This window comes from Eublepharis macularius, chromosome 7 (assembly GCF_028583425.1).
Source record: "Eublepharis macularius isolate TG4126 chromosome 7, MPM_Emac_v1.0, whole genome shotgun sequence".
NCBI lineage: Eukaryota > Metazoa > Chordata > Lepidosauria > Squamata > Eublepharidae > Eublepharis > Eublepharis macularius.
In genome coordinates, this window is record NC_072796.1 from 111,967,633 (window position 1) to 111,993,266 (window position 25,634).

General features: G+C 40.4%; 1 protein-coding gene across 1 annotated transcript in view; it reads left to right on the forward strand.

Moving 5' to 3' along the window:
* VPS13B (vacuolar protein sorting 13 homolog B) overlaps window positions 1-25,634 on the forward strand; it is a 553,219-nt gene that overhangs the window by 405,749 nt on the left and 121,836 nt on the right. The window contains exon 36 of the mRNA XM_054984385.1: window positions 12,182-12,589. Coding sequence (XP_054840360.1) covers window positions 12,182-12,589 — 408 coding nt within the window. The remainder of the gene's footprint in view (window positions 1-12,181; window positions 12,590-25,634) is intronic.

Here is a 25,634-nt window from a genome sequence, read left to right on the forward strand (position 1 = left end):
TGACATCATATATAAACCTAGGAATGTGCCCATTTGATCCCAGTTTAACAGTTTTTTAACCATGGTGTTGGTTAACTTTGAAATGAGAATTTTTTGATTTAATGAGAGCTGACATGTGAGAAGGGGAACTGACCAGGGTGCAGACTTTTCTAATTAACTTAAGGTCATTTGCAGAAACACTTGAACGCTCTGGTAGGGTTATTTTTTCATTGTTTTTTTTACAAATAGGTTTTTGAACTAGTGACATAGCTGTATAACTGTGTTTCTTAATAGAAGGAAGAGAAATGTACCAGGTATCTATAGTAGGTTGCAAAGAGATAAAGTGTTTAAGACAGGTATGGCTTCATCTAATGCCTGCACAATTGTAGGGAATTATTCCAGTTGAAAGGATCTATTCGTTTGAACTCTTTTCTGATTTTGTTTTCTGCTGTTATTCCCCTCAACCAATAAGTTTTTATGTTTTAGGATTGATTACATATTCCAAAGATTTGGAATAAAGATACTGATTGCATTCTCCTTTCATCAAAAATTCCGGATCATATTAGACAAGTCAATAAATGAGTTCTCTCACTTTCTCTTTTTAAAAAAAAAAAAATTATTGGTGAGTACATAAATTTACATAAATTCCCCATATTACCTAAATTATAACAACCCCCCTTTCCCCCCCTCCTTATTGACTTCCAACAGCTTTCCAACCCTTAACCCATTTTATCGTTTAAATTATTTTTAACTATATTCTTCTAAATCTTATATATATTGTATCCCTTATTCTAAGCATATTCAAATTATTCTGTATCTCAGATTCTCTAATATATCCATTCTATTCCTGTTTAACCTATCTATTTTTAATACAATCTTCTTAATAATAGTATTAGCTTAGATTAATTAATGACTAAATTTCCCCATTAATGGTAAAGTTACTTCTCTCTCCCCTTTATAAAATCACAAATTAATAATTCTCAAACTGCCACAGTCCTCCTTTCACATCCCATTTTTTTTCTAAATATTGTTTCAGTTTCCCCCAGTCTGCAAAATATTCTCCTGGAAAGTTCCCTCACTTTCTCAATATGAGGTATTATTTTAACAGGTTCAGAGAGAGATTTTGGTTAAAGTATAGTGGCTGTTGACTCTGCTGCTATGTCCCTACTGAGAAGCTTCTGCATCATATCATGTTTATTTGCTTATACTTTGCTAATTGCTTATTCTTTTTATCAGCATTGTTTCAGATGTATATCAGATTCTGGGTATATTCAAATTCCGGTGACCATACCCTATTTTATTATTACTATATATTCAAGCCACTGATCATATTGACTCACACTGTGTAGTTGTAAGGTGCCCTGCCTTTTTGTCTTCCCTGGTGTTCTGCGAAGCCGCCAAGAGAGGGGGATTAGGGGATCAAAATTCCTGGGTCTTGATCAGCTCTTGAGGAGCCCAAAAGCTGGAAGAATCATGCATCCAGCAAATGCATTAAAAATAGTGCAGTTCTGCAGCCACTGGGGGCACAGTGTCCACTCAGAGACTGGCTCCCTGGAGCTGTCTTTGTCCCCCCCCCTCCCGCTTTTTATGGCAGCATTATTTTTTTTTAAAATCTCTCCATGGCTGCAATGAGGCTGAGACAAGCATGGGTCCATCAACAAACCTGGTATACCTTAATTCCTCTCTCCCCTTTTAATTCTCCTAGGGGTGCCATGGGCCCCAGGGGTGAGGCCTAAGTGGGAGTGCAAGCGGCTGGTGGGGCAGTGGGGTACTTACATTCCTGGTGCATGCAAAGCATGTGCACTGTGCGCTCCCATGCTCCCCTGTCATGTCAGAAAATGATGTCTTTTTTCCAGTGTGACAGAGGAGCTGCTGGGCACACTGAAGCTGAATTTGGCTTCAGCATGCCCCACGTCTCCCCCATCACTCTGGAAAATGAACACGATAGAGGAGCCATGACACATGCTGAAGCTGAGCTCACCTTCAAATGGGTAATTTCTGCTGAGCTTGGCATCAGCACAGCTTGTGGCTCCTCCATTGCTGGAACGATTGGGAAGTGCACACATGCTCTTCTTCTCCCCTGTGTCTTCCCTTCACTAGCCAGGTGAGTGGGACTGGGGAATGGCAGGTGGAGGCGGAGGTTCACCTATGGCAGGGAATGGCAAGCCTAAATTCTCCCTGTGTTTGTCTTTCCCATTATCCCTATCCTATCTGGGGAGTTAAAACAGATTTAATTGTGGAACAGAAAACCTTTGTTCATATTATGTTCAGAAAGAGTGTGTGTCCAAGATTCCAAGAATCTTGTCAAATTAGCAGAAGGGTGATCCTCCACACACACATCTTTTACATGCATTGTGATCTGTTTTAATGGTTGTAAATGTGGAATGGTGAAGGCCTAACTGCTCCTACTCCAACTAATCCAAAGTGATTTTAGTTGCATATTAAGCATTGTCTAAGCAATAGGTGGTGGTGGTGGTGGTGGTGGTGGTGGTGGTGGTGGTGGTTGTATTGGTGGGAGATATGATGCTTGGCCTTTTGTAAATGTAAGTAAGATACAATAGGGATTATTCTTCAACTGGAGCCCACTTCATCAGATATAAGAAATATATCCTGTACTGTTAACGTGTGTGTACATAAACGCAAAATTAAAAAATTAGGCACATTGCTATATAGAGAAATACTAAGAGGTACAGGCTGTGCAAATTGGGTAGTTGATTTAGGAAATCCTCAGGGGCTGTTACAAGAGAACGGGAATTTTGAGACTCTTTAATAAATAGAAGAGAGTATTTTAGGCAGGAAAGGTTTGGCTGAAAAGAGTTGTGGAAAGCTCCCCATGCCTCTTTTACTCAATTATAAAGGCTTATATAGATAGATAAACCATGGAAATAGAGGCTTATAAACTACTGAATGATGGGAAGAGTATTTTTTTCTGCCTCACTGTCAGAGTTCAACCATAGTTAATTTGAGGCACAAGACAGCTAAAAGGAAGTACTGTATCACATGCTGCATAATTGAATAAACTACTATTAGAGGTGACATCCACTGGTTTAGAAGACTTTAAAAGGCAAGTAAGCGGATTCACGGAGGCGGACAGGTCCATAAGAGGCCATTAGCTGTGATGGCCAAATAGAACATTCGTGTTTGGAGGCAGGATACTCAAGCATGCCAATTTCGTGGGGGTGTCGGTGCCTTTATTCTTTGCTGGTGGGATTCCTAGAAGCATCTGGTTGGCCAGCATGGGAAACACACCATTGTACTAGAGACACCTGTGGTATAATCCAGCAAGCCTCTTATTTGGTTGTTATTCATTTTATTTTTATTAACATTATTTATAGTCTGCCTTTCTCACTGAGACTCAAGAAAGATTTCACAGTATCAGTCAATACGATCAACGGATGGGACATTCAATAAAAACAAGAGGGTAAGGATTGCAGAAATTGGAAAACAAGCAGAAATCTGAGACAGAGCTGAACACAATGCTGAGACAAAACATAAGCAAATTGACATGACATATATAACAAATGTGGAACCAGCTATGCAATAGTTATGACAACAGACAGTACACATTATATATTAATTTTTAAAAAAACACATATGAAAGCAAAACAGAAGTAAGTCCCATTGTATAAAATGAGACTTACTTCCAAGGAGACTTGCTTAGAATTGCTCCCAAAAGATCTCTTCAGTTGTGTAACCTTTGAACTGTACCTTCAACCTGACCAGGAGCACGGATTGGGCCATTCTAGAAACTAGTTCTGGGGTAATTTCAATTGCCCAATCTGCCCCTGCGTTCTTGTTTTCTCTTTATGTAGCAGTAGCAGGAGGGGTGAGGAGGAGAAGGGAGCTGGAGTTGGAGCAAGTTGGATTCCAGCATCTGGGGACTAAACGCTCTTTCTAGGGCAGGTGCATGAAGTCAACAGCATATGGAGACGCAGCTCAACTGCCACCTCTCCCTGCAGAATAAAAAACATCTTTTCACATCTTCCCAATTTTCCTTCCCTCCTTAAAAATCTTCATGTTGCTGTTTTTCTTTTTTGTTTGGGGTTAGTTTTTAAAGGTATTTTTTTTAATATAGTACTTTTCGAGAGACTAATGCCTCAGTTTATTCAATGGGGCTTATTCCCAGATGAATCTCACCTATATTTAATGTAGGGTATTAATGATATTAATGCTTTTAAATATGTATTTTAAATGCTATGATGTATTTTATATCTCATATTTTATATACTAGAATTTAGGACTGTTGTAACTGTTGTTCTTAATGGTCGTTGACTATAAACAATAAACAAACACACACCTATATTGAATTGATGGTGTGCTTGAGTGTTCTGGCTAGGCTCTTGGCTGGAGAGTCTTCCAGATTCTGCTTGCTCCTAGTTTGTTATTGTTTGGGGTGGGGGATTACGCCATAACATATTGCAATTATTATTCCGTTCTCAGTAACAGAAAGCCAAGTGATTTTTTTTGTTATGATATTTGTTTCAGACATGGGGGTTGCTACATATAATAAGTCGTGGTCAAACCACTTCTGCTCATCTGGTGCCTTGAACACCCCATAGTTGTGGTCACTGTGAGTTGGCCGTGAATTGACAGTACATTCTTCTTCTTCATATGGGGGTGCCAGATTGAATTTTTGTCAGGGGTCCATAGTGGCTCTCAGCATCCCTGCAGTTCAGTTGCCAGAGAGGGCAGTCTTCTTCATCAAGGAAAGCACCTTCTCCTGGTGGAAGACAGAGTCAGCGTCAGACCTGATGAAAAGTAAGACTTTGTTTCCCAGACCAGGTGCATTTTACAGAGTTTTTCCACCTTTCCTGTGGGTTTTTAAAATTATCTTAATTTTATTTTTGTTCTTTCCCCTTTCTCTTCCATTTGTCCCAATTGGCACTAGAATCAGGGAAAGGAAAGTGACATAGAAGCTTGTCCATTCCCCAGAACCAAGGCAAGGCTACCAAATTTGCATCAAGCGGCTTCAGGCCCAAACAGCCTCCCCTTCCTGGGCCAAGATGCCACAGTTCAGAGCAAAAGTTTTATCAGCTCACTTTCTTTCCCATTCCCAGGCAGGAGCTGACAGCAATGGAGGCCTCTGCATCTGGATTCACAGGAATCGATTTTGCCTCTGTCATCATCAGAACGATGTAACCTTCCATGTGCCCACATAGTGATGGAGATGTTGCAGGAGGGAAAGTCTATGCTGGTGTCATGCCAAGCCCAGTCCCCACTTGTGTGGAGGTATTGGCAGAAATCGCCCCCACATGATTTTTCCCGATCCTCCTTTCTGTCTATAGCCGTCCTTCCATTGCATCTCACATTGTTCCCCTAGCCTTGGAAAACTGTTGGGAGTGCAGCGAACAGCACTGGGGGCAGGGGATGTGGGGGAGAAGTCTCTTCTACAGACTTGCTCCATTTGTGATGGTTTAAGATTCATTTTTTATAATATAATTAAACACAAAAGCTGGGTACTATTTTTGAAAAATGACATACAACTCATGTCCAGAGGTGTAGGTAAAAGGTAAAGGTAGTTCCCTGTGCAAGCACCAAATTACTGACCCATGGGGGGACATCACATCACAACGCTTTCTTGGCAGATTTTTTGTTACGGGGTGGTTTGCCATTGCCTTCCCCAGTCATCTACACTTTACCACCAGGAAACTGGGTACTCATTTTACTGCCTTCGGAAGGACGGAAGGCTGAGTCAACCTTGAGCTGGCTACCTGAACCCAGCTTTCACCAGGATCGAACGCAGGTCGTGAGCAGGGCTTGGGCTTTAGCTTACCACTCTGTGCCACAGGGCTCTTATGTCCAGAAATGTAATTAAAAACGCAGTAGGAAAGAAGAATGGGACTGAATGGGATTTAAGGGGCTAATAATTGATAGAAAATATGAGTTCTCAAGACTTGGGCTTCTTCTTCTACGTGTTAAACCCCTGAGAATTGGATCCACTTTATTCATCGGTTCTGGCTCCATACTGCTTTGGTTCTTTAATTCTACACTTTGAGGGAGTTGAACTGAAGTGATGTCTGTTTTTTATTTCTGCACTAGAAAAATGCCACAATTGTGCTGCAGGCTTTGAGGACTCATCAGTTTCCTCAGTTGATTTCTGAGGAAACTTACAAGCTGCAGAAAAGCTGGGGAAGATTGGTTCTGTGGCAGTTGCAGTCTTTCTCTGTGCTGCTGGAAAGCAGTTTGGAGACTGAATTGGGGTATTTTGACTGTGCATGCAGAAGTCTGGAGAGTAATCAATGAAGTATGGGGCTGGAACTGATGAAAAAGCCCATGTGGAAAAGACCTTAGATAAAACAATAGAGAATGTTTGTTGTTAAAGTCAACAAGAGCAGCCAAAGAGAGTATATGAAACTGAGCAATGAAATAAGAAATGAGGGGCTTGATGAGAAGACTCATGGCCAGAAGCAGAGGTGAAAGTATAGGATCTGGCATATCGTTATCCCAGTGTTATCTATGAGACGTATAAGGAATCAAAAGGAAAAGTGGTCAAGCAATTTCTCCTTCAACCTTTACATCTCAAAGATAAGGAGAAAATAAAGCACAAGCTTTCCCATTGCACAGTTTTTCAGTGTTTTTAAGGAACGAACTTATCAGACAACCTTGGCTGAACTATTAAGACCTTAAGGGCATTTCATTGTAAGCAAGCACTTCCAAAGAAATATGTTTAGGAGATAACAACAAAAACTTGATATTTTTAAGTTGTTGGATAAAAGTGAACAACTTTTTCAATCCAGCAGGGAGAATTCAGGAAACTGGATTTTTAAAGACTGTTTCAGCAGTCCCTCAGGAGAGTTAAAAACAAACAGAACAGTGTTAGGATTTGGTGAGGAGAACTACCAAAAAGGAAACGTTTAGTATGGCTTTGGATCATGCACATATTGTGTATAGAACGCTTGATCCCAGTTTGAATATCTGAAAAAATAATATTAAAGGATAGAGGGATAACTGCCCTAAGAATTTGTCCCCATAAACATGTTTGACATTTTTCTCACAGTTTCTTCAATTGTACTAAGAGAATCAAAGAATCCAACAATCGAATATTTCTTGGCTAAGAATATTCACAGTGCAGTGAGTTATCTGATGTATATTATTTCATTATATTAAAAAGGCAGAATAAGACATTTGAGACAAAATTCTCAAGAGTGAAGAATACAATTTTCTTTATTGATGTTATGATTTTCTTAAAACTAGACATATTGAATCTATGGATATTTGTAACAGATTTCAAAATATAACATAAATGTAAGTAATTTGATAACTGATGAGTCAAATGAAATTGGAACTTTTAAAATGGAGCTAAATCATTGGAAAGTTTTTTTCTGGAAACTACTATTTGATTTTTGGTTTCCCACAGGAGGTATATTTTTTAAAAATTACAGAATTGCCTCTGGGATACAAAATCCTTTTTTGATTTCCTGATTGCCATATGACTCTCTGACTTTTCGCTATTGGATTATTATCTGGTGTAGTTGGAGCATACAATAAACGACAGGATATTTGTGTGATCTCTTTGACTATTTTATGCTCTAATATGTGTTGAGAAATTGTGAGTAGTAATTAAAAGCCACTCGTTTGTGTCATGGTTACCTGCTTTGCAAGGGTGGTAGATTGATTAGAATGGGCTACCCTAGGAAACCTGTGTATACTGATGATTTCTTGAGTATTCTGGGGGATTTCAGGAGTCCTAATAGTGTCTTGATCTGGGATGATAGACAGGGGTTATTCTCCAATAACCTCGCCCCTTACTCACCCCTTACTCCAGTGCCCTCACTGCCATGCTGAGGATTTGGCAGATTTGAATCATACAGGACAGTAACCTGGAGCATCATGAAGAATTAGCGCAGACCCTACAGCCCATTTGCAGTCCTGTAAGGTGGTAGTGACAGTGATGCAGGTGGCTTTCTTCTCCACTGTGAGTGCATCAGCTGAATCCTGTCCAACTGAGCTTTTTAAGAATGGTAGTTTTAGGCCCTGACTCCAGCTCTTTCAAGAAGGTTACTTCTCTTGCTTGCTTTGACACTGTGGCTAGATTCTTACTGATCAAATCTGTCTCGTATATTCTGATTTAAAGCCAGAATAAAAGTTGATTCTGTATGAGATATTGTTGAATGCATCCCCCTTCTTCAGGTTGCTTTTATCATTTTTCAGAGTATGTTTGAAAAAGGAAGGGTGTTATTTTGCTGATTTTTTAAAAAAAGAAACGTGTAGTACAGTCTCATGTAGATCATTATTGTAGATATTGTGATTTTAACCTGTTAGCTGTTTCTAGCTGTTGAAGAAGTGGATTTAAAACATTAAATAAACAAACATAATTTACATTCATGAATCTTTTGGTAGCAGAAAGAAAAGACTGAAAAAAATAAAGTACAACAAAGCAATCAAAATAATTAACACTAAAAAGAAAAACTGATTGTGAGAGATTTTGTTAAAATATATTACTATAGACTTGCATTCTAGTGCAAAGGCCACATAAAAATGCAGAACAAAAATTGCATACATATTCCTGCAGTTTCTCTTTTCTTTTTTCCTTTCCTTCCTTCCTTTTGGTAAAAGCAGTGGCTTCCTCCTGTTCCAAACTGAAAACCTCCTTTGTGGGCAGGGACTACAATAGTAACGTTAAATATGCCTCCCCACTCCATACCATGGTGTTTTAGGATTGTGTCCATAATATTGAATTAAGTTCCACAGAAAATGATGGTGGTACTTCCACATAATGTAATCAGGGTCAGTAAGCTGGTTGCCACTTTGCAGAGAATATTAATCACTGCAGTACATAAATGTGTAATCATGACTGGGATGGATAGATGATGATGATGATGATGATGATGATGATGATGATGATGATGATGATGATGATGATGATGCATCTTGGGGCATTGTTGTCTGCAAATCCTCTATTCAGCAAGCCGCCTGCTGTTTTTTTTTCTCAAAGCAAATGACACTGAATAAAAGGTTGAGATAGTGTAAAGCTTCCATCCTGCTCTATTAAAATCAGTTAAAATTTTGCTTTTGACTTCCATAGGAGTAATGTTGCACCCTAAAAGCAAAGTTGCACAATGTTATTTCTGCTTTATATGTTTTCTTTAAAAATATCGAACAAATTTATTACCTTATTTACCTAATTTTTCTCATGTGTAAAAATAATCCTTCTATCATTATGTGATTGTTAAAACATTTTTTGTGCATATAAATAGCCAAGAACTTGTTTATAAAGCATGATGACATTTTTGTGGTGGAAAGTTTTATTGTAGAAAACAAGGAATTATCTATTTGTCTAACTTGTTCGGCTTCTATTTTATTTATTTTATTTATGTCATTTATAGTCTGCCTTTCTCACTAAGACTCAAGGCAGATCTCCAACGGCCACCCTTTGAGTCCACTCCAAGAGAAACAATTTAAACCAGCCCAGAGCACATCCTTTGAAGCTCACTTCTGTTTCTAAATGCCTCAACAGGATGGCATGGCCTACTGTGTCAAAGGCTGCAGATAGATCCAATAGAAGCAATAAGGAGGCATGGCCTTTGTCTATATTCAGATGGAGATCATCCACTAATGCTACTAGTGCTGTTTCTGTCCCATGCCCTGGTCTGAAACCTGACTGGATAGGGTCCAGAGCGCTAGAGTTATCTAAAAAGGTCTGGAGTTGGTCAGCTACTGTTCTCTCAATCACTTTGCCCAGAAAGGGCAGATTAGAGACTGGGAAATAATTGGCCACATCATTTTTGTCTAGGGATGATTTTTTTAAGTAGCGGATGGATAACCGCCTGTTTGAGCTGCTGGGGAAAGCAGCCCTGAGTTAGTGATTGATTTACAATAGACCTTAGTGCTTCACTTATATGGTCCTTACTTGATTTTAACAGCCAGGATGGGCAAGGATCAAGTGCACAAGTAGTGGTTTTCATAGACATCAAGATCCTGTTAAGATCTGTCATTGTGATTGGTCCAAAGCAATCCAAATGTAAGCTGGATGGTGCATTTATCATTTCTTCTATCTTGCTCGCATTGCAGCTAGCATCTATATCAGAGCGTATTTGTGCTATTTTATCAGCAAAACACTTAGCAAAGGCTTCGCAGCTAATTGTCAGTTCTTGTGACTGTAAAGGTTCAGATCTAGGGGTTAGGAGGCATCTGGATATCTTAAACAATTGGGATGTTCGTGAACTAGCCAATGCAATAGTTGCCGAAAAATAACATTTCTTTGCCAGTTTCATTTCCGCTTCATAGGTCCTCCAGCGGGTTCTGTAGCATGTTCTATCTGCTTTCGTGCGGGTTTTTCTCCAGCACCTTTCTAGACATCTTGCAACCCTTTTTAAGTCAGCGAGCTCCATGGTAAACCCCGGGGCCGGCATCCGTCCCAAGGGCTGGAGCGGTCGACAAGGAGCAATGCAGGCAATAGCTTAAGGGAGCTTTGCGTTCCACACTCCTACAGCAGCTACCATGGGGCATGCTTCTGGGATTCTAAAATCCCCCAAGGCATTTTGGAATCTAGATGAATCCATGAGCCTTTGTGGGCAAATCAAAATGGGCAAATCAAAATGGGCAAAACTGGACCCCCAATTTTGTGGGGAGTTGGGGCTAAATTCACTTTTGCCTTCAGCAGATGATGGTCTGACCATGGTTCAGGCCAAACCTCCAATGCTGAAACAAGGTTTCCTCTTAAAGACTCAGTGCAAAATATTAAGTCTAAGGTGTGGCCTCTTTCATATTTAGGGCCTGTCACAATTTGCGAGAGGCCCAGGGTTGCTAGGGAAGCTATAAATTCCTGATCTGGACCTGACTTTGAACACTCAGCATAGATGTTGAAGTGCCCCAGAACAATAAGTCCAGGTGTCTCCAACACCATGTCTGCTAGCAACTCTGCCAACTCAGAAAGGATGCTTATGGGGGAACTAGGAGGTCTACACACAAGAAGGATACCCAATCTGTCTTTTATTCCCAGAGACAGGTACAAGCAATCAATACCAACTATAGCTTGTACTGGAGATCTACGGAAGTTGAAGGACTCATGGAGAATAATAGCAACCCCTCCTTCTCAGCTACTATAGCAAGATTGGTGTAGGACCACGTAGCCAGGGGGAGTTAGTTGGGACAGACACACCGTGTCATTTTCCTGCAGCGATGTCTTTGTTAGGCAAGCCACATCGATGTTCTCTTCCTGCAATATCCCAGCAATGTGTGCAACCTTGTTCCTAACAGATCTTGTATTGCATAGGATTAGTATAGCAGGGGGTGGGTGGGAGCAGCCCCATTGTCAGCAGGTGGAATACTAGAGAGGTTGGATAAGCAGCGAGCATTGTTGTTATTGTTACTAGAACTGAAAACTAATAGACAAATGCATATATTTCTAATAACATGGGATGGGTGATGTGGAGGTTTCTGTAATCAGCTTCTCTTCCCAAATTTTAAAGAAAACCTCCATATTTATAATGCCCCCCATCAGATCATTCCAGTAATATAGGCGAGAAAAGGAAAAGAAAGGTAGAAATCTATGTTTGTAATATTAGGCATCCATCTTGAACCATCAAGACAATCCTTAAAATAACCAAGCTGGGTATGTAGCCAATTAGTGTATCAATCCCTGGAAGACACAGACATAGAGATATATTTAATGGCTCCCTTCTTCCTTCAGTAAAATAGTAAAGAGTCCCGTAGCACCTTTAAGACTAACCAACTTTATTGTAGCATAAACTTTCAAGAACCACAGCTCTCTTCATCAGATGCATGATCCTCTGGATCTTCTTCTTTGAGGAATCTTTGTTGGAAGAACATTTCTTTCATCAGGATAAAATCCATTGGATCCAGACCATTAATAGCCAGATAAGGACTGTATTCCTTTCCATGCACACTTAGTTGGAATTCCCTGACACTGAACAACAATAAGATTTCACCATAAATGGGAGAATAACTGTAGAGAGTGGAGTGAGGGAGCTTGCTATACATTCCTGATCTCCTAGCTATGGTTGGAATACCATATCTGCAAAAGTTAAAGTGATAATTGTTTTTAGTCATTAAAAATGAGTTATGTTATTAGCATCACAGTGCTTCATTTTTAAATGTATGAAATTGTGAGACTTTTTTGTGCTTCACTAAAATAGTGAGAAACAGTATGCAATTGAACTATAATTTCATCTAACAATGAATAAAACGATTATCTGGAGGATATATTTTTCTTTCTTTTTTATTTATATCTTTCACACAGCTGACATAAATGTGGATATATCAAAGCCCTTGAAAGCAAATTTCAGCTTTGTCAAGCTAGATCAAATAAAACAATTTATGAAGAAGATCAGAAGCAAAAGTGATTATGAGACCCAAGAAGAAAATGCTTTAGCTGCTGATAGTCTTCCAAAGAAGGATGACACCTTGACATCCCCGTGTTACAAAAGCAGGATTTCTTACTCAGAAGATCATGGTGATGGAGGGCAGAAGATTTCAACTCAAGAAAATCTGTGGAGGGACATTTCCTGTTGTCAGAAGATTTCTGTCCACACCACTCAGATGGTGGTCTCTGTGGAAACTCACCCAAATCCTAGTAAACCCTGCTTACTAGCATCTTTAGCAAGTCTCAGTGGACATTTGAATGTGAAAGCTAACTCTAAGAGTAAAGGTAAGGAATTTTATGTCCTTTTTATGGCAGTGGTATTAAGATGAAAATAATAGCAGAACCAGAGGGTGGACATAGAGTTTTAGATTTTCAGTTCATCTTGTAGACGAAAAGGGGAGAAGATAAGACTTAATACAACCACGTGTGCAAGCCTCTTAGAGTAGCTGGTGAAAGAGGAATGGTATCGTGTCTCATGTAGTGCATTAGCAAGACGTTGCATGCCCGGCGCGGTACTACTTGGCATGTGGTTCCCCCTCATCTTAGATGAAGGTTGATCATGTGATCTGCTGGGAGGGGGCATACTCAGCCTTTTTGCCTCTGGCAAAGGGAAAAGAAACAAGAAAATAATGTCTTTGCCTCTGGCAGCAAGTGGGCTAAGGCTGACCCTAACAATATGTCAGCCATGTGATATATTTTTTAATGGTTAACGTATTGGGATGAAGGAAGAAAATTACCTACCAACTATATCTAGCCAATGCACAATTAGTCACATCTATTACCTGACTGGAAGTCACCAAATACCCACATTGCCAGTACTTAACTGTAATCAAGCCAGAGATCTCCAGTTTTATTCAGACATTCACATGCATTATAATCTGTGTTGTGTGTAACTGAGGACTGAAAGAGGGACTTCAGTGTCATGCTTATGTTTGAACTTGCATATCAAAACACAGTTGTGACTCGTTTGGGATAGCGAAATGAAGAAAAATGTCTTCAATTTCTGTGCTTGAAATAGAGATTATAAAATGTTTGTATTGTAATCGATATAAGCATGTAAATGCTTATATTTACTATAAGTTTATATTTATTATAAGCATGTAAATGCTTATATTGATTAACTGGCAAGCTACCCAGCTGAGAGAAGTATTGGTTCTATAACACATGTAGAAGTGCCAAACAGTGAATTCTATTTCATAAAATATGCTTCTGCATTACATTTGTATCAACAACATCTACATCAGTAGTCTAAAAAACCCCTTTGTTGCATCCTATGTGTTCACAGAAGTACACAATAATTTTATAAAACTTTTTCACTAGATAAGTTTAGCTGAACAAGGTATTCAAGCTTTAAAAGTTAGAATTGAATTTAAGATATCTTGCACTGTCCTCCCAGGATTTCCTTTGTTGTGCATACTGCCTTTACTCCCCTCTACCCAATTTTGGCATTACATGTGAAAGCTTAAAATGAAGCTTCCTTCTCTAAGTGTAAATTTAAGAGGACATCAGAGTTTCATTCAGTGATCAACAAAGTTAATACTGAAAGATGGGAGCAAGTTTCAAGCAATAAGGAAAGGGCGGAGGAGTGTGTGTTTCTGTGGTCTGTTCACAATTCCTTCATTCTCCAAGCTGTTGTGAGTAATGTGTGGTTGTCAGTGTCATCCCACAATCTGAGTTACTTTTATAATATACATATAGATTCTGTAATTGGGTTTATAGAGGCATGTTTGAACAGCATAATTTAGGCTGAGGTAACCTCATAGGATTTACCACATAAAAACATAGCACAAAGTTTGCGTGATAAATGAACCATCTATAGATTTAGGATGGAAACTTCGAGTTCAACTTTGGTTGGAAGAATTTGGTCCATAAGTTAAGATGATCAAGTTCTAATTTCTCCCCTAAATTAATCATCAGAAGCATACAAAAAAAGAGAAAATAAATGTCTTAGTGTATGGCAACTATTTCTTACCGCTTCAAACCTAAAGCTTAACTGAAAAATATCCATTAGAAATAATCTTCTGTTCAACTTCTGAGGTCTGCATTTGTATGTGTATTTCTGAATTAGGAAGTCTCTCAGTAAAAGTCATTTAAACTGTGCATTTTTCCCCACTGGTTTTAGTGAGCTGGCATAAGTAGCTTAAGAGATAAAGATAGCGATTTGTAGCTGAGAAGTATAAGTTCCAAGCCAACCTAGGTGATTTATTACTTTTTCATCAGAAATATTCCTACTTGGGCCAATAAATCTTAGTGCTTTTTTATTGTTTTAAAAGTTAAAAATGAAAATTTTAAGGTTCATAGAACATGAAAGACCATGGAAATGCTGGAGCCAAAATCATTTTTATCCATAAATAAACTGCTGTATGTACAATTACAGCAAAGGCATTCCCACGCTTTTTAAGTTGTACTTCAGTCGTAGCACGGAAAGACCAGCAATAGAAATGAATACAAGACATTTCTAACTCTATTCACATAGTTATAAGCCTATTTTGTCTTCCTGAATGTTTTATTCTTTTCCATCATTTCCTCTTAGCTACTCTTACAGTATCCCTTCTCTGATATATTACAACATGTTCCTATATCTCAAATCCCAGTGTCTTTCCTCTGATGTATGAGACTGAAAACAACAGTTTGAAGGCTCAGCAGTAGATGCCACATACTGTTCCTGGTTTAATTCATGTATTTCAGCAACATGGATGGGGTAAGGTGCAAGAAACCAAGCCTGGAATACTGGCCGACCAGTCATGGTTGCATAGCAGCAGCCACTGATGGCATTTGGTTAAAACTGCAGGCACTCCTTTTATCATTTTGGCTTTTTAAAAAAAAAAACCAATGTATTTTTTTTTTTTTAGATTTCAGATTTTACTGCAAACCTGTGGCATTTTTGAGGTGTGTAAAAAGAGCTGTCTTGTCTGTTCATGGCTCCAGACTCCCAATTTAAGTATCCTCAGAGTTTCTCTACATGAGACATCTTACATGGGGATGCTCAAGTGTAGGGAGAAGCAATGTTAGCCGAGAAGCATAGTTTAAAAAGAAAGAGCTGAAGGCGCTGTCAATTTCACCTCTCTACAGGAGGGTAGTTTAAAATGACAGAGCCGTGCAGATCGTTCCTCAGAGGGTTTGTTAATTTCATCTTTGCGTCCCCGAAGGGGAGATGAAATTGACAGAGCCTTCAGGGAGGCACGGGCGCTCTGTTTAAACTACCCTAGGTGAAATTGACAGGGCCTTTGGCTCTGTCTTTTTAAACTACACTTCCTGACTAACATTACATCTAGGGGTGTGCACCTGAAAACAATTTGGGTTTCCCATTTCGGGTTTACCCAAAGTGGGAAAATGCTCCGGTATTACCCAAAACATGAAGTGGCAAGCCATTTCAGATTCAGGTATTTAAATCACTTCGATATGCTCTGTAAAGGTTTAGAACATACCGAAACGAGGAGGGAAGCTTTGCTCAAGCCCACCACCCCCACCCCAACTTAGCCCCCCCACCCCCCACTTACCAGTCCGGGAGGCAGCCGGGACGACCAGCTGGGTGGCAGGACAACCAGCTGGGAGGTGGGAGGGTGCGCTGCTGCTGCCTCTGCTGCCACGGCAGCCAGCTGGGAGGCAGAAAGGCCCGGAGCCACCGTCTCTCCCAGCATAGCAGCCAATGGGGAGGATAGGTCCGGAGCTGCTGCCTTCACTGGTGCTGCAGCCAATGGATAGGCAGAAAGGCCTGGAGCCACCACTGGCGCTGCAGCCAATGGGGAGACAGAAAGGCCTGGAGCTGCCACCTCTGCTGCTGCAGCGGCCAGCAGGGAAGCAGGGAAGGCCTGATCAGCCACTTCCACCACCGCGCTGCCACCTGCACAGCCACCACCTCCACTGCCATGCCGGTGCCTCCACCACAGCAGCATCCAACAGGAAGGCCTAGGTAAGTGGAGTGAAACTTGGTGGAGTGGTAGGAACTTGGTGGGGTAAGTGGGGTGGTTGGAGCTTAAGCTGTCCTGAGGGGGGAGAATCCCCCCCATGGGCCAGTTGAAGCCCGGGAAGGGCCCCAAAGCTTGCTGAAGTGACCCAAATTGCTTTGAGATCCTGAATCTTTACAGATTGGATTCACTTTGGGCATTTTTCCTGAATCAGAAACAAGAAGTACACACCCCTAATTACATCTCCCTACACTTGAGCATCCCATGTAAGAAGTCTCATGTAGAGAGACTCTCAGATCAGGGCCACTTGGTTATTAGGATATAAGATAGTTGGAGGTCCATGATCAGGACCTGTATGTTTTGCCCCACAGGGCAAAAAGCAGATTGGGATAGCATTTTTTATTGGAGGAAAAGGGGGAAGAGGGCTAGACGTAGGAAGTTTATCCCAATCCAAATTTCTATCCCCTCTAACTGCAGTTAACATTAAAATTAGAGGAGGGATTCAGTCATGTATCATCTACCCTATTGTCTAATTGTACCTTGTGAGGTTGCCACCTCCAGCTGAGGTTGGGAGATCTGAAATTACAACTCATTGCGAGACTACAAAAATCAGTTCCCCTCAGGAAAATGACAGCTTTTGAAGAGAGGACTCTATGGTATTATACTTGCTGACATTCCTCCCCAAGCCCTGCCCACCCCAGGCTCCACCTCCTAATCTCCAGGAATTTCCCAACCCAGAGATGACAACCCTAGAGCATAAACCTGCTTCACAGTGTAAACCTATGCATACAGAGTGTAAACCTACGTCTAAATACAACTTCAGACAGCAGGTAGGGCTGAGTTGGGAATTTCCTGGAGGTTTGTGGGTAGAGCCTAGGGAGGGCAGGATTCGGAGGGTATAATTCCATATATTTCACCCTCCAAAGCAACTGTTTTTTCCAGGGAGACAGATCTCTGTAGTCTGGAGATCAGTAGTAAATCTGAGAGAGCCCCATGCTCCTCCTGGAGGTTGGCAACTCTAGGTAGGGTTCACATAGCTAAGTACTCCTCAATAATTAAAAAAAAACCTCACAGAAAGCTAGCTGTCAAAGAGAAGGCCTAGTTTTCCAATTTATATCCTAGTTTTCTATATAAAGGAAATGGTTTTGTTTTCATTATGTAAGACCTAGTCTAAATAATCCAAATACAGGATTAGTGCTTTGGAGACAATTAGATTATAGTCTCATTCTACTTCACTCAGCTACAGTTCTACCTCTAAATAGTCCTAAGAAGGAAAACAAGATTGTGAATTTCAAAGACCATAGCAGGCAAATCTCTGTAGTTGTTGTTGTTGTTTTTTACTTTGGTAAACATTCTTAATAAAGTGATAGCAGCATCATAGTTTATCAAAGTGGGAGTTATCTGTCAAACAGGAAAAACTTTCCTAAGCAGACTGCAAAGTAAGAGAGACAAACCTGTTTCACATTCTTCCTAGTACCTAGTACCAAAAAAATTCTAGGCACACAAAGTTTTTTAAACCTGAGTAAAATAATTAAGGAAGTATTTGTGCTTTATTTCTAAAGTATAGGTAAAATGTAGTACAACTGCATTAATTTCTTATTTTCACACATGATTTTGTCAATTGAAGAAAAATACGAGCAGGTTATAGTAAAACATAATTTTGTTAAAACGTTAATTAAAATATATACATCTTTATAAAGGAGATTGAATTCATTTTTCTTCACTGAACCGCCACAGGTAAGTATAGTTTAAACATAAAATTGCAGTAGCTGTGTAACAAATGTGTTTTTTTTTTCAAATATCTGAATCGGTCTCTTTTTATTTTCAAAATTTTATGGATATACCTTTCAAGCCAAACTGAGTTGATGTTGGCAAATGAAACTAATACGCAAATACTTCACTGTGTGCTTCGGAATTTTACAATCACATAACTATGGTGACCATCTGCAGCAGCTGTGTTTAACGAATTATTTGCTGAAGCAAAACGGCATACAATGACAAAAAGTAGTCATCTCAGATGTACTGTTAAAACAGACAAAGTAGCATTGCTTGCCTTTTATACAGAATGGCCATCTGCTGTACAGATGTTATAGTACCAAATGACTTCAGATTCAATAATTGTAGAAAATTTTCATTAAAACCTCAACAATTTGCACTTGTTTACTTGAATCTGCATAATTCCCCCATGAGACAACACAACACGCTTGGGTGTTTTTTTTTTAGTTCTCACTAGCAGGGGCTTTGATCCTTTTTGATGTGCTGACTTTAATAAACACAGTCAAAAGGCACTTTCAAAAAACATCATGGAAAAAACTACAAAGGAACAATTATAGCAGCAGAAACTACTCTAATCCCTTACTTACGCAAGCTATTTTTAGTGAAATATGTTTTTTTACAAATTTTATGTGACAGTATTTTATAAACAGTGTAAACGGCCTCTTTTCCAGATGAACCTTTTTGTAAGAGATAGAAGTTGGTTTATAATGTAAGAGAAATCTTATGTGCTGAGAATAGTTGTTGCTTAAAAAAAATCTCACTTGGGAATGTGTTGTAGGCATGTTTCCTCCCTTATGGAGGCAAAACAAGAGCTCATGACCTTGCTTAATGCCTTTTAAAGAGTTTTAATTAACTGATAACCTTGCATTAACTTGTTTTTTCCCCTTGGAGCTCCAGATATTATTAATTAGGACCTTGTAATCAGCATTTTTAATAGTCTTTTTTCTACTACTTTCCTCTTTAGGAATTCTGGAAAAAGTGGTTTTCTTTTCATAATAGCAGCATATATCTTGAAAAAGATATTTGCTCTGATCCTTTTGCAGTATTGATGGGCAAGCTGCATGTACAGAATGCACCCTATGAGATCCTTAGAAAAGAAAGAGGAGCTGATCTTCTCCTCCGCATTCTGTGTGTAGAGAAACCCAGATCCTGTAGGCAACGCGGGAATCTCATTTGAGCTGGCAGACTTGATAAATTTTCCCACATCAAAAACAGGCACTGTGGTGAGGATTGCAAATCTGTTCTAGTTTATCCATATCTTAGCACAGAGTGAATATGTAGCCCATCAAAGTCTGCTCTTTTGCTCATGGCCTCAACTGAAAGCCCAAATATTGCTATTAAAATGTAGATGCGATCTTCTAGGATTAAACAGTATTTATTACGTTAGGGTATAGGACTGATCTTAAGACTGATTGACCAGTAGACAATCGAAAGCAACTACCTCTCACCTCACCCACTCTTTTGTGGTTCACGCGAAGTACCAATAACAGTTAACTTCTGGCACTTTTCTTCTTGCACTTCCTAGCATTTGAATGTCTCACATTTTGACTGAGGGATGTTATTTGTTTTTCTTTGGTTCAAACACTGAAAAATAAAAAATAAAAAAAATCCTGTTTGAAGTTTTAGAAAAGATGAATTTGAGGGAGAATGTTATAAAATAGGTGAAACCAATCTACACTTCACAGAATGCTAAAATTATTGTTAATAGAGAATTAACGCAATCATGGGACGTTCAAATAGGAACACGTCAAGGATGTCCGTTGTCACCTCTCCTTTTCATTTGGGTGTTGGAGGTTTTGAATAGAGACATTAGAGAGGAAGAAAGGATTGGAGGCGTAAAAATTAAAAAAGAGTCTTACAAATTAAGAGTCTTTGCAGATGATTTAGTTGTAATTCTGGAAGACCCATTAGAGGGCAGGTTTCAAAATAAATGAACAGAAAACAAAAATGTTAACAAAAACAAGGATAATAAAAAAGGAAGAATTGATGAAAATAACAGGTTTTAAAGTTGAGAAAAAGGTAAAATATTTAGGTATCACATTAATGGGGATGCTATTTCAAAATAATTATGTTAAGACATGGAAAGAAATTAAAAATGGCATGTTAAAATGCGACACAATACAATTGCCCTTGTTGGGGAGAATATCAGTTATCAAGATGAATGTTTTACCTAGGATGTTATTCTTCTTTGTTGCCAAGTAGGCCCCCTCTCCTGCTTTAAGGCCTGCCATGAACTGTGTTAAAGTTTCCTGCGTTGCTGTTTTACTGTTGCACTAAAGACTGCCCTGCACGTGTGTGTTCTGGTACACGTGTCAGTTTCCTGCCTGCGTGTTAATTACCTTGCTGCTGCAATAGACTGTGTAGTTCCCCGACTCCATGTTTGGATAACTACACAAAGGACTCTTTTCCTGGGCAACCCTGCCCTGACCTGTATCTGGACTTCCCAGTGTGTGTTTGGACTTTATTACAAGTGTGCCCCGTGCCTGCACTGCCATCTGCCACGGACCGTGCCTGTTCCCTGCTTTGGACTGTGTTTTACGTGCTGTTCCCCCTGCCTCCATGGAAGCCTGCCTCATATGGGCCCAAGCCGCTGCTAGCAGCCGGGCGCCTGCCGGGGAAACCTCCAGCGAGCCTGGCTAGGCGCTCCCTGGTCAGTTCCCGCCTGGAGACTCCCGCGGGTCGGTCCCTGAGCTTGCCCCCGCTACCGGGCAGCCTGCTATCCAGCCCCAGCCATGCCCAGCCGGCATCCATGTTCTTAGGCAGCCAGAAGACCCAGGGAAGAAGACTGCTTTGGGAAGCCATTTCGGCGAAGCGGGCACACCACGTCCGCAGCGAGAGCACCTCGCCCCGCTCTGCATATCTTAGGAGCCGCCCCGGAGAAGGAACTAAGTGCCGACCATCCCAGGCACTTAGAGAATGCATCTCAAAGAAACCTCCGCATTCCAGAGCTGATGACATCAGGACAAGCCCTGTCCGCTGGAACATCCTTTCAGCCCACTCGGATTTCCCCCTCCCTCTTTTGTCCCCTCTTCCTGAGGTGTCACTTATCACAATCAGATTACCAAAGTGGCCCATCCAAGCCATTCAGTAACCCATTAGAACCTTTGTTTTAAACTGTGAGAACCACCAAGTACAGCACCAGCCCCAGGGTACGTTTTGGGGTATTTAAGCCGGTCTCCCAGACCGCATGGTGCGCGTGCCCCCCTATCCAGAACCCCTTGCTGTCCGTTTGTGGTCCCAGTGCTGGCATTGGGCCACCTCGCTGTTGTGTCTCTGCTTCGCTTCAGGATTGTGAGTATTCCCCACCAACGTTGGGAACCTGCTAATGCGAAAGTCTCTATATTTCCTACTCTGTATTTCCTAGGTCTTGTATGTTTTCTTGTATGTATGTGCAAGTTCAGGCTTGCGCCACACTATTAGTAAATACACGTGTTTGAACCTATTTGTAGTCTGCCTCTTTGTCACTAGAGTGTCTGGAATCGGGACCTCCGTAAACATAGGTTAGATCCGCGCTAATTTTTAGTTACAGACTGCTAAAGCTAATTCCCCATTCAAATAGAGCAGTTCTGGTAACATCTTCCAGACAATATCTGTGTTAACTTCAGATGTACTACCATTTAAACAGTGGCAAAAGGATATTTCAACATTTATATGGCAAGGGAAAAACCAAGAGTTAAACAAAATTTTACAAGAGGTAAAGGAGAGAGGAGGCCTAGGTTTACTGAACTTTAAGGTTTATTATGCTGCCACAATAGGGTGTGTCATTTTGGGGGTTGAAAATTAATTTTCACAAATGTCTTAATGAGGGGATTTTAAAATATGTTTTTGATGTCAAGAATTCAAATTTGCAATTATTTTTTTGATTGGACAACATTTGGTTTGGTAAATCTACATTTGATTAAAATGCACATGCACTGCTCTCAGAAAAATGAAATGAAATCATGCCCTCAAGTCATAGCTGACTTATGGCAACCCCTGGTGGGGTTTTCAAGGCAAGAGACTAACGGAGGTGGTTTGCCATTACCTGGCTTTGCAACTCTGGTCTTCATTGGAGGCGTCCCATCCAATTACTAACCATAAAACCTATCCTATTACACATAAAACATATCCTTGCAATCATAAAACAACATGAGAAAGTAATGACATCAGGTAAAAAATATTCAAACAACCAGTTTCATCAAGTCTTGCTTTGATTTGTTCCTGGACATCAGCTGCTGATTTGCTTCTTGGACTCTAATATAGGCCTCACGTTTCTCATGTATATACACCCTGCCTGCTGCCTCTGTGATTTGTTTCACACACCTCTCTATAGACTGACCATGACAGGACCACTGTGGAGCTTGCATGGGCTCATTGATGAACTTCTTTACTTCCACTGTCGTCAGTTTGCATTTCAAAGGAGGTTCATATACCCATCAGGCCAGTCTATCGTCCCCAACGGGGAAGAAGCAGTGGGATTAATGGAAGATGTCTCCCTGAGATGTACAGAAAGATCTCTCAGCGTGTCATCATCTCCACTCCTCAAGTCAACAACCTTTTGCGCACCTGCTCTCCTCACTGTCATTGGAGCACAAGAGTGTCTGGATTATCATTTCGCTGAATGCATAGCATGCTGAGCATTGGATGGTTGGCAAAACAACATCCACTACAGCCTTCTTTTGCAGCCTAAGTAGCCACAGCTGAAACCAGGTGTGGCATGGGCCTTCCACCCAAGAGTGTTTTACTTTGATCTTGAACCAGCAGGGAAATACGCCAATGATGTCTTAAGATGCTGAGAGTTTTGCCCGAAAGGCCGTGTTTTGAAACCCATATGTGGCAAACCCTGTTTGCTGTTGTCAGCCACCTTGAATGGCTGTCCAATTTCAAGAAGGGCTAGGGGAAGTTCTCCTGTGCTTATGACCTGTGTAATTCGATACCCATACGCTTGATCAGTTGAGAGATCCTTTACCACACTGTCACATAGAGCCTCGCTACAATTGACATTTTACACGTGAAGGGCACTTGATCATTTTCGCAAGTCTTTCTGGAAACTGAAGTCCCTCTCCCCCACCCCTTTTCCTTCTGTTCCTTCCCCTCTCTGTTAGAATGGCTGCCTGAAGAGACAGAGAAAGCTTATGGCAACAGCAGCTTTTGCAAATCGTCTTGCTGGGGGGTGGGGGATGCTCTGAAGAAAGCTGACATGTCGGTGAAGTCCTAGTGTCCTTCTCCTCTCTGTTAGAACTGTTAGAATCACTGCCTGAAAAGTCAGAGAAAGCCTGCGGCAACAGCATCTTTTGCAAATAGTTCCTCCAGTCACAAGCCTGCTCTCAACGATCTTTGGGGGTGGGCAGCTGCAACTCTCCCAGCTTTCTCCAGAGCATTCCCCCTCCCTGAGCAAGACGATTTGCAAAAGCTGCTGTTGCCATAGGCTTTCTCTGTCTCTTCAGGCAGCCATTCTAACAGAGAGGGGAAGGAACAGATGGAAAAGGGGTGGGGGAGAGGGACTTCAGTTCCCAGAAAGACTTGCGAAAATGATCAAGTGCCCTTCACGTGTAAAATGTCACTTGTAGCGAGGCTCTTAGTGAAATAAAAGGCTCTCCAATTGAGAGCTTGGTGAATGAAGGATCGATTTCAAGTTCTGTAGCAATGTCTAGCATCTTGCCAATTTTACTTGTCCACTTGTTGTTATACAAGGTCTTCCCCAACTAGTGTTGTGTGATCAAGTGTCGCAAGGGGATCTCGTTGGTGTGGAGGGCACAAACCAACCAGATCAGCTTACAGCAAAATATGACCTCTACCCAATACATGATACCACCCTCCCAGCCAGTGCTAACATTTGTAGAATCACCTCCAATGGCCTGCAGGCTTTTATCAATGCCCTTCTTCTTCATGAAATTTACAGGATTATCAGTAAAAACTTCAGTAGGTTTTTTTCTCTTTGAACCTTTCTCCAGAGTGAAGTGGTAGAGCTATCTTCCACCTGGCTCACTGCACATATAATAATGCTCCTTTTTGATGATGCTGGGGGAATGCTGATCTGAATTGTCTTCTTTCAGCATAACTTTAGTTGTATCTCGATGGCCATCAAAGAAGATGCAGTCAATTTCACCCTTCTTAAAAAGATCATTAAACTGCTGTTCCATCATAACTTTCTCTTGGGCCCTCTTGACTTTATTGTGATCAACAACAAGTCTCTTGTCTTCTTCAGTGATCAAGCAAGCATCTATAAAGGTAGCAATTGTGATGGCAGCTGTGACATGAAGGCCTACACCATATCTGATGCTCTGCATAGCAACATTCCGTATTTCTAATGTGTTGTGTTCTGCCTTTTTATTTGAAGTGGAAGGCGTACTTGGTATGTGTAATGTCGCTTCATAACTTTCTTTCCATCTTGACTATCAGCTACTTGTTCTTCATTTTCATCATCTGTGAAAATTATTTCATTTGATGGTATTGAAACATCCTGCTTACTTCTCTGCTTATATTCAGAAAGCCTTCTCCTCTCATCATCTTGCTGGTTCTGCTTTTTGACTTGTCTGATGTGCTCAAGGAGATCTGGAAAGCCAATATGATGTGGTCCAGTAGAACCAGTCTGGTCTCTCTGACCTTTAATGAAAGCAAGTTCATTCACAGGGATCTTCATCTCCTTAGGGCATGTACAGTTAATGTGAACTCCATTTTTTGCAACCAGCATCTGCAGGGCAGCCAAATTCACAGCAGAGAACAATTTTACACTTGCAATTTAGGATGCTAAAAAGCTTGTCAAGTTTTGCAGTGAAAGCCTCTTTGACATCTAGCTTACCTCTACCAAGAGATATTTGACCTGCTCCCAGCAATTTGGGATCTTGTTTAAGATTGTAATTCATAAATTTACAACGGGGGCTACAAAATAACTGTTTGCTAGGTCCCACTTTTCAAGCACTTTAGGGCAAATGTCCTTTGCAAGACTGGCTGTAGTTTCTTACATCTTCACCACTTTGTTGTCTTAGCATTAGTCCATACCTTAGAACGTCACCCACAGTGGGGCATTCAGAGGCCAACAACTCTCAGCCAATTCCCATTAGGTTGCTCATATGCATGAATGCCCCTCGTCTTGTTCTTCTTTTAGAAGCCATTGCAAGTCAATTCCCACTGGTTAGGCTGTTAGCACTGGCGGACAAGCAATTTTTAACACACTGATAAAGAAGTTTCAGCATTTGAGATAAGCGAAACCAGACTAAGACACACACATACACACAGACCTATGTAATATCTAATATTAATATATAATATAATTGTTAGCATTCACAATATTTTTTTCATGATGTTCAGACACTTGTACACACATTTTTTCATAAGGAGAATGTAATATTTGTAATAAAGCACATTTTAAATGATTGGAAATTCCACAAAATATTTGTAATATTTGTAATAAAGCACATTCAAAATGATTGGAAATTCCACAAAAATGTAAAAAAAGTCATAATTTTCACGTATTTATTTACCAAGCAAAACTGAATTAGATTAAATTGATAAAAAATATCTTTAGTGAAGCTGCAACTTTTTAGCACCCCTCATATTTGGATTCTGAAAGCTGAAAAATTTGACACACCCTACTGCCACATGTCTAATGTGGATGAAGGAATGGATGCTTCTGAGAAATGAGAGGCTCTTGACATTGGAAGGTT